Source organism: Colobus angolensis, unplaced genomic scaffold, assembly GCF_000951035.1.
Source record: "Colobus angolensis palliatus isolate OR3802 unplaced genomic scaffold, Cang.pa_1.0 Scaffold52, whole genome shotgun sequence".
Classification (NCBI taxonomy): Eukaryota; Metazoa; Chordata; class Mammalia; order Primates; family Cercopithecidae; genus Colobus; species Colobus angolensis.
In genome coordinates, this window is record NW_012118710.1 from 10,357,986 (window position 1) to 10,371,518 (window position 13,533).

General features: G+C 36.3%; 1 protein-coding gene across 12 annotated transcripts in view; it reads right to left on the bottom strand.

Annotated features, from left to right (window-relative positions):
• NRG1 (neuregulin 1) overlaps window positions 1–13,533 on the bottom strand; it is a 1,122,805-nt gene that overhangs the window by 26,687 nt on the left and 1,082,585 nt on the right. For all 12 annotated transcript variants that reach the window (XM_011960743.1, XM_011960742.1, XM_011960744.1 and 9 more), the window contains one exon: window positions 10,170–10,299. In XM_011960743.1, coding sequence (XP_011816133.1) covers window positions 10,170–10,299 — 130 coding nt within the window. The remainder of the gene's footprint in view (window positions 1–10,169; window positions 10,300–13,533) is intronic.

Sequence of the window (13,533 nt, forward strand, 5' to 3'; positions counted from 1 at the left end):
TGGCTCTTGCATTGCACCCTATCCTGACCTCGTTCACTGCACTTATCTGTATTGTGATGATCTGTGACACACTGATCACATTCTGTCAGTGATCACATTCTGATCATTTTGTATCTCTCATGCCTAGCACAGTGCCTGGCTCATAGTGGGCTCTCACAAAATGTCTGTGAAAATGAACTTTAGATCAGACCACAGTGTCCGTATCTGATCAACAATTTTATCAAACAAAACTTTCAGACAGGGTGTGGTGGCTAACACCTGTAATCCCAGCACTTTGGGAAGCCAAGGTGGGCTGATCACTTGAGGCGAGGAGTTCGGGGCCAGCCTGGCCAACATGGTGACTGTCTCTATCAAAAATACAAAAATTAGCTGGGCATGGTGGTGGGCACCTGTAATCCCAGCTACTGGGAAGCTGAGGCAGGAGAATTGCTTGAACCTGGGAGGCGGAGGTTGCAGTGAGCAGAGACTGTGACACTGCACACCAGCCTGGGTGAAAGAACGAGACTCCATCTCAAAAAAAAAAAAAAGAAAGATTTTCATACAGTTAATTGATTTGCCAAGCACAGGTCAATCTTGAACATCTGTTATTTTTATAGTTTATGATACACTCTCCTCTGTGGACTCCCAGATTTTTTTTTATTTTAATTTTTTGAGACAGAGTCTTGCTCTGTCACCCAGGCTGGAGTACAGTGGCAAGATCTCGGCTCATTGCAATCTCCACCTCCCAGATTCAAGCAATTCTCCTGCCTCAGTCTCCCAATAGCTGAGATTACAGGCATGCACCACCACACCCAGCTAATTTTTATATTTTCAGTAGAGATGGGGTTTCGCCATGTTGGTCAGGCAGATGTCGAACTCCTGACCTCAGGTGACCCGCCTGCCTTGGCCTCCCAAAGTGCTGGGATTACAGGCATGAGCTGCCGTGCCTGCCCTCAAATAATTTTTACAGAAACTCCCAGTATCCTTCTCACAGACTCCCTCCCGCAAATAAAATCCTTTAACATAATGTTTGCAGTTTTAAGTCTGTTATCTTGAATTTAAATACGGTTAGTGAAATACCGGTTTACTTCGGATTCAATAAAGCAGTGCATTCTTCTCACCAAACTTCTGCCCAGCACCAGTATAATAAAAACTGTGGCTAATAATAACTTCAATACACTGTTAATATCCTGATATGCTTACTATGTAATCAATCATAGATGCATATATTTTGAAATAAATTTCATGCTTGGTGTATTTTTTATATTTCAATTGAATAAATTATTTTCCATTTTTTCTTGGTGGAGATTCTAGACATACTCAGAGATATTCACGGGCCCCAAGAGACTTCTGGCTAGGGTTCGTTAATTTTATAAACCACATATTTATGGTCAATTTATAAACCATCCTTAGACATCCTTTCTCTTTATTTCTCAGCTTCATTTTCATCAAACCCTCCCTTGATCAGGAACAAGAAGAAAAAAAATACAGCTGCTCTTTCCTCTCTCTCTAGTCATCACTCCACAGTGAAATATTAGGACAATTTAAAAAATACTTTGTGAAAAAATGAAAAGTCCCTGTTATCTGTCTGCTTTTCCTCAATATTAGCTGTGGTATTTGAAATTATTTGATGTCTATGTTTACAAATATTAAATGATGGAAATGTCAACACATCTCTATCAAGGAATATTGGTGAGTAAGCATCAGACACCAAAGTCTTTGCTCTCTCTCTTTGTAAACTCGAGGTGGCAGTGTCTACGCCAGCTCCAACTCTGCTGGTCTGTTTTCCTACAGTATTGTGTTGCAAACACGGACTTTTCTCACCTCTTAGCCAGCTCAGCATTCTGTCTAGAACTCGCCCACTCACTGGCTGAGTATCTGTGTTGTAGATTATTCTTTCCCAAATGTATTGTTACTATTAGTCTGCATTTTTCCAAGATGAACCTCATTCTGTTATCTACCTTTAAGTGAAGTTTCTCGAGGTTTGTATATGCTTTTCTAATTTGTGTTTTAGTGTTCTTTCTAGCATCATCTGCAAAAGACATTTATTTCCCCAAAGGAATGCCCTCTTTAACATCATTAAAGAAAATATTAAATATAAAATGTTCCAGTAATGTTTCCTTCAGATCCAACCTATATCTCCCCACCACTGTTCAGACAGTATATATCCTCCATTTTCCTTTTAATGATAATCTGGGGACTAGTTTCCAATCCATGAGATAAGAGGATACATAGAGTGGCCACACTAGACTCATGGGTAAATGCTGAGAAAAAAACAAAACACAACAAAAACCTAAGTTGTCCTGGCTTTTCAAATGTTGTTTTTCAATGTCCAGGACACACAATCCCAATAATGAGGGTGGCAGTGTTTGTGAATTAACTTCTTGTTTGAACCTTGGTGCCCTTCCCAAATCTCTGTTTGCACAGCTTGCTCTGAAAAGCTCATCTGCAGACTAAAACTCTTGCCCATGTTTACTCTACATGATGAATCCTTAAGTTGGGAGTCAAACAATTTCATCGGATATGGGATCAATCTACATCCCATACATCTCCATGTCATTGTGACACAATGACATATCGACTGCTAATTTGTGGTTTGGTTTTCCTCTCTGGAGGAAGTTTCCCTGTCTTGTCAAACAGCTTAGGGGTTCTGAGGGGCTTTATAGCTCTATCCACTTCACCAGCCTCATTCTGTGATAAAACATCTAAATATTCACTTTTTCCTTAAACCGTTCAATATAAATATTTCAAAATTGTGTATTCGTTTTCCTGTAAATTGACAATTTGTACTTGTATATATTTATGGGGTAGAAAATGATATTATGATTTATGAATACAACGTGGAATAATTAAATCAATCTAGCTAAAATATTCATCCACTATTCACAACAGCCAAGTTATAAAATCCACTATTCACAATAGCCAAGTTATAAAAAATCCACTATTCACCATAGCCAAGTTATAAAATCAACGTAAGTGTTCACCAACAGATGAATGGACTAAGAAAATGTGGTATATATGCACAATGAAATATTTTAAATTGACTCTGTATACATCTCAAGAGAATGACTGCATACTCCTTTTTTATTCTTTTTTCCACGGAGCAGAGTCAGCCTCTGACTAGGTCTTTCATTGTACCTTCCCTTAGCTCACTTAATACCCTTCATAGCACTTGGCAAACCTGTGATTTGTAATTCAATTAATTATATGAAACATGATGGTTACTTGCAGTAGCTTACAGACTCCATCAGGCAAAGACCAGTATGGTTTTGTTCACTACTTTATAAGTAGCATGAGCACAGAGCTTGTCTCACAGGAGCTCAATAAATGTATATAGCTGCCCAGCTGATTTTTATAAGAGAGGAACGAAGCTATTCAGAACACTTAGCCAATGTACCTGATTTTAGGCAAAACTACACCTGAACTGAATCCTATAAATACTAAAGAATTTTCTTCAACTCTACCTCGGTGATTTAAAGGCTAAATGAGTTAATAAATTCCTCATAAGCACATAGTAGGATTCTAGATACATGAGGACATGAAAGAAATAGAAGACACAGTTGTCTGAAGAGCGCATTATGTAGAGCCACATGAGTCCCACCACTTGCTGTCACAAATACTGTCTGTATCTGTTAAATGTTACAATATTCAAGAACAGAGAAGTATTACAGGCAAGTGTAACACTGATTCTCAAGAAAGAACTCTTCTAGGCTGGGATTGGAGTTAGCAGTGTGTTCTTATGGACAGGAAATTCTAACCCAGTACATATCCTGTTTATTTCTTCCAAATTTCTCTTTCTGCAGCCATGATGATGAGACTGCAGGACACAACTATGAGTTTGTACCATTTCCCCCTTGTTTAATTATGTTAATCCAACTACTAATACATATTATAAAAGTTACTATCATCAGCATCATTATGTCAGCATTTTATAAAATGTTAACCTTAGCTAGTGCCTTTGATGTCTTTGACTTTTTTCTTCCCATCTTACTTAGTCCCCAGACTTCTTCTAGCCTGTACGGAAGACTCGCTTCCCTAAACATCTGCTATGTCTATGGTGCCACTCTCCTGCTCCAGAAGTTACTATGACTCCCTACTAGCTATTAATATACCCAAAGTCCTCTGCTGGACCTTCAGAGATCATTAAGTGGCTCCACTGTTTAACTTAGTTCTTTATTTCATTCGTTTGTTTTACTTCCTAGAATTAGGCTGCATGTTACCGTGTCTCAGAGAAAGAATTCTTACAACCACAATGCCTTCCTGGTATAAAGGAAAGACTCTATAAATGATCATTATATTTAAAAAGTCTTCATTAACTTATTTCGGTCTTTTCTTTACCTTCTTTAAATTTGTATTACCTTAATAGTCAGCATTGTACCATTTGGCATATATTCACTTATTGATTTTCTATTTTAGCAATTTCATTTTCTTAAACAGACTGAGTTCCCAGAGATCAGACATCATTCCTTACATTTTCTCTGTGTTCTAAAAAATGCCTGGCAAATAGCTGTTCTATAAACAAATGCTAACCCATTTATGCCTAGTGTTCCATTATTGGAACACTAAGCATGTGGGAGTTTTTAATATCCTACTGCTCAAGGTCATCGCCAAGGTCTGATTGCAAAAATTTAAAAAACTGCGACTTCAGGCATAATGTGATAAATATTTCATTTACATAATATATATTATCAAACAAGTTTGATGAATATTTCATTTATCAAACAATGTATTATATTTGTTGTGATTTTATCTCCTACGGTTATGTTTTTTCACACCTGTCTCTTATAATAATGTATAATATAATAAGACCCTACATGGCTTCATAAACGTTCATTATACAAAATTATAAAAGTCTATGTTTATAGATACCTTCCATCTTTCCAAATTAAGTTCATTTTTTGTTGTTTTTACATTATAAGGAAACTAACGATCAGAAATATTAAATGATCTATCAAAGAAAAGTTATAAAGATAGCTGGTGGTCCCAACAAACCAAATAAAACTGCTACTCTTAAATAAAGAATTAGAAATTAAACACGGGCCAGGCGTGGTGGCTCATGCCTGTAATTCCAGCACTTTGGGAGGCCAAGGTGGGTGGATCACCTGAAGTCAGGAGTTCGAGGCCAGCCTGACCAACATGGTGAAACCCCATCTCTACTAAATACAAAAAATTAGCTGGGCATGGTAGTGCATGCCTGTAACCCCTGCTACTTGGGAGGCTGAAACAGAAGAATTGCTTGAACCTGGGAGGCAGAGGTTTCAGTGAGCTGAGACTGCACCAATGCACTCCAGCCTGGGCAACAAGAGCGAAACTCCGTCTCAAAAAAAAAAAGAAAGAAATTAAACATGATAACACAGTCTGTTAAAACAGGTGTATATATTTTTCCAATGTCTACTGAGAGAATGCAATACTACCATTTACTTTTTATTATAAGGAAAAATAAATTTTGCTTCCCCAGAGTTAAAAGTACTTTAGCAGAAATGAACTCCTTTAATTTCACTGACTCCCTGGGAAGAAATTTGGAGAACATATTAACTTCATGTTATAAATAAATTTATTGTCCAGAGAGTTGAAGTGAAAGGATACAAGACTGTTCACCAAAATTGGTAGTTTAAAACTCTAATCCCCTCCAGATGAAGGCACATCTGTCCACTGGACAACATTTTGGACTTACAAGCACAGCCTGATATAAAATAGTTTTTCGATTAAAAAAAATCACATCAACATCTTCCAAAGTACTTCTCCACTGAAACTGTTCAGAAGAACAGATATACAAAAATAAAGAAAAGATGCAAGAGGAAAACTGGACAATTTCATGTTCGATTTCATGTATCTTGTTTCTTTGAACCATAGGACCACATAAAGCATCAGAGGGTACAAAATGGAATGATTCTTTTCTCATCTTTATATAATCTGGAATAGTAACTATTTTTTCCACAGAATAAATTTTAAATTACTGTAGAGAAAAAAATATAAAAGATGAGAACTACCACTGAAATTGCCACACAATCCCCAGGAGGAGGTCCAAGCAATCCGGAAACCTCTCCTCAGAGAAGTGTTTCACTGCTAATATGTTTAATCCATTCGAAACACCTTGTTCTAAGCAAAGAGACAAAAGAGACTTGTTGTAAAATCTTCTACTTCAACTCCCAAGAAGACAACAGCAGATTAGGTGACCAGAGAGACTGCTTGGAAACTTCCAGGCTTGTGGTGTTTCTGAGTCATGTCTTTAGTCAGGGATAAAGCTGATTTTCAATGACGTGGCTCAAGCTTCAGCAATGCTTAGCTCTAGACAGATAGACCATATGGAAACTATGAACTGGCTCCATAGACAGGACCGTGATGAGCCAATGCAGTATTTTTATGTCTTCTGTTTCTATTCAAGTGGTCTAGTGAACAATGTATTATCATAAGACCTAGTATAATATGTCTGTGTTTAAATTCTCAGTAGTGATTATTTTAGTGCTATAGATGTTTTACATACAGGATTTTTTTAAAAGAAAAAGTTTCATTTAACAAGAAAGGTTTGAAATATTTGGATGTAAAATATACTCTCCAATTCTTCCGTCAAGGTTCTGGCTTGCTTTAATGTATGAATAAAGTCACCATCTCAAAGGAGGGGGAAAGTTATCAAAATCCTAGATGTCAGAGATTTTCTTTCTGATAAGATCCAGTAATAATTTAAAACACTTACCTAAAAGATCCTAATTACAAAAAAAAAAGGTATAATTTTCTTAGAACTAGAAGGCAAGAATGATCCACTAGACAATTAGGGAGGATGCAGTGTTCATTCAAGGCTTGGGGCTTTAATAATTATTAGAAGAGTAACAAATGTTTCACTTCAAGATTTTTAAAATATAGCAAGTTTTCAATTCTGGATTAGGCTTAAGATTTAATGAGAAACTGTGCTGAGTGAAGAAAAATTACAGTTGTTGGCACAATATTAAAATGAAAAAACTGAACAGCACTTACGCGATTGCATGTTTTGTATTGGACATGGGAGGGCTAAAGAACAGCTGAAATTAATATGTGGAAAAGAACTGCCCTGGTTCCTTAGAGGTATGCAGAAACTATCACATGCACTCACTCAGCTTGTAAATCTTTGCAAAGCGATGATGAAAAATGATCACATTTCATTACTATAATTAAAATATAGTGGTCTCAGATGCTTTTCTGAAGAAGTAAAAATATGAAACATAGATAACATGGGTACATTGTTTAAAAAGGAGATGAATTTAAGGAGCTATAATTTAAATGTTCTTTCAAGGAGATTTATTAAAATACAATTACACTGTATGCTTAAGATTAGGAAAAAATAACAAGGTTTCCCCATATAACAAACGAACCTCATATTTTATAGATTATACTTCTCAGCTTCTGGCATTTTCTATTTTGATCAGAGAAAATCTTACAAATTACAAACCTGGTTCATCCCAATTTGCTATGATAAATATGGGGATGTCTTATATTTGTGCTGTATTCACAGCAAGTCAGCAGAACTAAAGACTAAATCAGACAGATTCTTATTCTGCTGAAAGCATATAGATTTGAATATTTTAATGATCAAGAAGTGAATCTCTAAGATTATTTTTTAAATAATAAACATAGTCATATGAGATAATTCAGATCTAAAAGGAATGATCTTTTCTACATACTCTTTTTTATTTTTTATTTTATTTATTAATTTTTTTTTTTGACAGTCTTACTCTGTCACCAAGGCTGGAGTGCAGTGGCATGATCTTGGCTCACTGCAGGCTCAACCTTCTGGGCTCAAGTGTTCCTCCCACCTTAGCCTCCCGAATAGTTGGGACTACAGGTGCATGCCACCATGCCTGGCTAATAGTTCTTCTGTATTTTTTGTAGCAATGGTGTTTTGTCACATTGTCCAGGTTGGTCTCAAACTCCTGGGCTCAAGTGATCCGCTTGCCTTGGCCTCTTAAAGTGCTGAGATTACAGGCATGCACCTGGCCTCATACTCGTATTTCATCTTGCTTTAATATTTTTGCAAGACTTTTACCTATCATCATTTCACTTTGGCTTTTAAAAATTATTTATTTCTGTAAAAGAGATGTTTAGTAATTGAGATTAGAATTCTACTGTTTCGGCTCCAAGTCTTTTATTCACTCTAACAGATTATATTTACTTTTACAAATTGTCTATCTTTTATAAAATCAGCTATACAACCACCAAAACGTGTCTTGTTTTGGCACTGTATCTACTCTTTTCAGAGAAGAGCTTTTGAATGCAAGAAAGGAGAAGGTCTGGAAGGTGCTTGTTCAGAGCCAAAGGTCCCATCAGGCACACTACAGACACCTCCAATCTCACAGCTCAGAGAGCAACAAAACATGGCCTACAAAATGGCATTTTCGATCGTTGCTTTTTTGCCTTTAAAACATACGTTTTTTAAGATGCACTTCCTTACTTATAAACATAATTAAGATTTTACTAGAATTGGCACTAAATATTTATATAGTATTTCTGTGATGTAAAAGGGACATGTCCTTGTTCACTATTTCTGGTGCCTTTTTCATTTTGCTAATTGCCCCATCAGTTCAATTGCCTGTCTAACAGACTTGTTCTTCCTTGTCAAGATTTAAGCCCCATGCCAATATTCTAGCAGAAAACAATTTTTATGACAAAATGGTTTTCCCTCCTTTAAAACAAGGATTGCTGCTTTAGAACAATGGTCTCACTGCGTGTTTTCAGCTGGGGACTGCTGGCAAAATTTATTAGATGTTCTATGCTACATTTTTTAAGGAACGACTTTTAAAATACCTTGCTCTTGCGATACAGCTATTGGTGAACAGCAAAATAAATGTGTATTTTCATCATTTCAATAAAACACTAAATATGTTTTTATGCCCACATCAAATTTTAAGTCCATATACCACATGTGGACAAAATATCAATAGTAGACTTAAAATGCATGGCAAAATAAATGTACTTTTTAATGAGTCCTATTAGTTTTTACTACAAGGTTTAAATATTTAATGTACTGAAACTATCACTATCTTATGCTGCCTTTTGAGAGCGAATAAACTGGACACTTCTTTTTTTTTTTTTTTTGGAGACGGAGTCTCGCTCTGTCACCCAGGCTGGAGTGCAGTGGCGCAATCTCGGCTCACTGTAAGCTCCGCCTCCTGGGTTCGTGCTATTCTCCTGCCTCAGCCTCCCGAGTAGATGGGACCACAGGCGCCCGCCACCACGCCTGGCTAATTTTTTGTATTTTTAGTAGAGACAGGGTTTCACTGTGTTAGCCAGGATGGTCTCCATCTCCTGACCAAATTAAAGCCTTCCCTACTTGCCCATTAATATTTGCTATTATTCATTGAATGCCAGTGGTTTTTTTTGTTTTTTGTTTTTTTTCCAATTCCTTTATCTAGATTATTTATGATCTCTACAGAATTCTGTAAGAGTGCCTGCCTCGGCCACCCAAAGTGCTGGGATAACAGGCGTGAGCCATCGCGCCGGGGCCTAAATTGGATACTTCTTAATGGTGCATCACTTCTTCAGGTCATTGGAAAGAAAGTGCTATTCTAGATAGAGCTATAGACAAATGAAAGAACACTGTTGTCACCCACAGGGATGCTACACACAATGTATTTCCAAATATATGCAATTTACTTTTTCCTCTTTTTTTTTTACTAGCGATATAAAACTAAACTTCATTTAAAAAATAGTTATGCAACAATAAGACAATCCCAAGTGTAACAGATACATGTCAGTAAATAATCTTCTGCCCTTCTGCTTCTTTTTGTTGTCTTATTCATTTTGCAGGTGATCACTGGGACAAGAAAGCGACATTATCTTGCAGCTTAATTCATACATTGGATGTAAAAGTAGATATCAAAAGTTATAGGCCTCTGTGATATTTGCACATCTTTTCGAATAACAACAAGAAAAACCACAAGGAAAGCAACAATATAAATAACATGGCAAAAACAAACAAACAACAACAAAAAAACCCAAAAAAACCTCACACACATTGAAAAGAACAAAAAACAATACTGGATATGACAGAGGAGTGATGACGAATGGTGTGAATGTTTTAAAACACTCTACATATAAAACAGCATTATTCAACATGATGCAACAAAACTGGAAAAAAAGCAACAATACATCATGAGACATAGAATCATCTGAAACAGGGAGTTATAGACATAAGCCACACACAGAATTTCTTTTCTTACTTGCACAAGTATCTCGAGGGGTTTGAAAGGTCTTTCACCATGAAGCACTCGCCTCCATTCACACAGAAAGTTTTCTCCTTCTCCGCGCATTTTACAAGATGGCTTGTCCCAGTGGTGGATGTAGATGTAGCTGAAGAGGAGGAAAGAAGAAAGGTTAACATTGACTTTTTTTTTCCCCTTCTAAGCAGCCATTAATCTGAAATAATCCTAAAAGGAAGACTTCATATAAGGTACAGATTTCACTACACTTGCAGACCTTACAAACAATAGCAAAGAAGTTAAGCAGTTTGTGGGTCTAATTACATAGAATCAAATTATAAAAGAGAGTATTATAGAGTTAACTAATTTTATAATAACTAAATAGGAAAAGGGGCTCAACATTTTTAAACCAATATCTTATCTTCCAGGTAGTTGGAAAAGAGAAGCTCTATTGTCATTAAGTAAAATACATTTCTCAGGAAGGTTCAAGGTAATAGTATAAAGTCATGTAAGTGCAGCTCAATTTAGACATCTATTTTTGATGGCAATTAATTGATAAAATTATTTATTTTTGAAATGTTTTACATGCCTATTGACTATATTTTTTAGACATGACATATATATTGAAAAAGAAACACAAGTTGGCTTATTTGTTCCAAATGAAAACGTTACAGATTATTAGTCAGATACATATTAACATGCAGATTATAATTCATTCTCTACTAAATTTCTTTTCTACTAATTTCTTAGAGGAACATGGTTGAATGTCCAAATGTCATCATACTTTTAGGGAAATGGAAAGAGTCTAATATCACTGTAAATGTAGACTAAAACACTACAAAATATCTCCATTTAGAATGAGAGGTAGAAATATGTTTCAAGTTTGGTTTGCAACACCTTCATATAATGAACTTAACATTCACTTGTCAAATTTCACATTACGTGAAAGTGGGTGCATGAATTATACAAGGCCAAACCTCTCAGCCCCAGGCCACCAGGGCATTTAGTACCAGGATGCTGCTTCTCATATCATTGGGAACACCATGGGCAATACTCAGTCCCAACCAAAAATAGTCTGATGTACACAATGTTTATCAATGATATTATCAGGATGAAAAGCAAAACCAGTAATATCAAGCCAGTGTAGATTCTATATACTCTTTTAGGAAAAAAAAAAAAACAACTATCTTTAGAGGCAATTTTTTTTCTTGTCTACTGATACATTCTTATGAATTTTTCATTCCTTGTCTGTCTTCCTTACTAATTTCTATTTTATTATTTGCATGTGAGTTTCATATGCCCTTGTTTACTTTTATCTGACCTGCCATATATTACTTTTCCATTTTCTTCTGCCTTTCCTGTTCATTTCCTTCGAAAGTCTACATTTTGTTGTGACATATAACCTAATTTTGTCTTCTCCCCTGCTTCATTTTTATTCTATCTGACTAGAATACTCAACATCTGATTATTCCATTTCTGAATTACTCATGGCCTTGCTTGCCTCGTATTATCCTGTCTAAGGCATGTTTTTTGACCTCTTTCATTGATCTCAGCATGGCTTTTTCAAATAACAGCAAAAGACACTCAAAACAACTTGGACTTTGGAGACAGATGTGGTTCAAATGTTGTCTCCTACTGGCTTTGAATAAGTCACTTAACCACTCAGATGCTCAATATTCCCATCAAGAAAACAGGGGTAATGGCACTCTTACAGAATACTGTAGAGATTATAAATAATCTAGATAAAGGAATTGGCCGAAAAAAAAAAAAAAGCAAAACAAAAAAACTAGCACTCAATGAATAGCAGCAAATATTAACGGGCAAGTAGGGAAGGCTCTTAATTTGGGTATGTATCAATGAGAAAAAAAGCTTGACAATGGACATCTGGGGACTTCAAAGATGTATGCTATTTATTTATTTTTTTAAAGGAGAACTTTATTTCTAAGGAGATGCATGTTATTCTGGAATCATTACTATGGATAAATAAGAATTGGACTAATTTTTTATTACTCCAACAAAAACTTATTTTCAAAAGACATTCCAAGGCATCTTTTCCAGGCCTACAAAGCAAACAAACTAAACAAAAGGAAAATAAGAAAGAATGAGTAGACAGGTGATTTTTACCATCAATTATCAGTTATACTTTAACATCTTCTTCAAGAAGAGGGGAAACACGATTTGCACTGTTTGGTCTGTAAAATCGTGGAGTACACAACATTTCTATATATCACACAGCATATAATTTTAACATAATATTATCCTTTCATGTGAAAAACTACTTATTTAGGTGCTATGTGTTAATATTTTCATCCATGGCAATTGCCTTTAAAAATATTGGAAGTTGGCTGGGTGCGGTGGATCACGCCTGTAATCCCAGCACTTTGAGAGGCCGAGATGGACAGATCATGAGGTCAGGAGTTTGCGACCAACCTGACCAACATGGTGAAACCCCGTCTCTACTAAAAATACAAAAGTTAGCTGGGCGTGGTGGCAGGTGTCTGTAGTCACAGTTACTCAGGAGGCTGAGGCAGGAGAATCGCTTGAACCTGGGAGGTGGAGGTTGCAGTGAGCTGAGATCACACCACTGCAGTCTAGTCTGGATGACCGAGCGAGACTCCGTCTCAAAAAAAAAAAAAAAGAAAAATTAGGAAGTTTACCTTGAATGTTAAAGGTTTTGTGCTTAAAGGCTTTCAACTGCTGACAGAATTCCATGGGATGACAAATGGAGCAGGGTATCCTTGCTGTCCCATGTGACAGTGCTGAATGGGCCACCTGCGGTGTGCTGTCACCATGCAGTCCTGCAGAGGAACTCTGAACCTCAAGCAGACCCTAGTGGCCTTTGCATCTCTGACAGGTTGCTAAAGATTACCCTTCATGCATCCTGAACAGCAAACACTGCATGGGCTCTCTCAGGACAAATGCCAAGGCTTTTGCTAAAAACAACAAAACCAACATTCCACCTCCCCCCAAAATGTAGACACTCCTTATAAAATGTAAACTAACAATAAAAAATAGCAGTGATATAAGCAACACACAGACATACCTCTTCCTTAGAATTTCTGATCTTATGAGATCATCAAAATACGATGAACAAATATGTTAAAAACTAGAAACAACCCTTTTTTAACAGGCCTTAAAAATATATCTCCCTGAAATGATTATCCTTGTAATGCTATCCTGAAGCCCCTAGCTCTGATATATTCATTTAAAAGTTTCTTAGATCATTACCCGAAACTAGTAATGGGATATTTGACAGCAAACTGATTCTTGGAAGGAAATGAAGTAGCAAGTATCTCATACAGTTATGGATTATTATGCTTAGCACTTTTATCCTTTAGCAGTAGTGAGATCAAAAAATGATCACGAATTGTAAGGCAGCAATGAG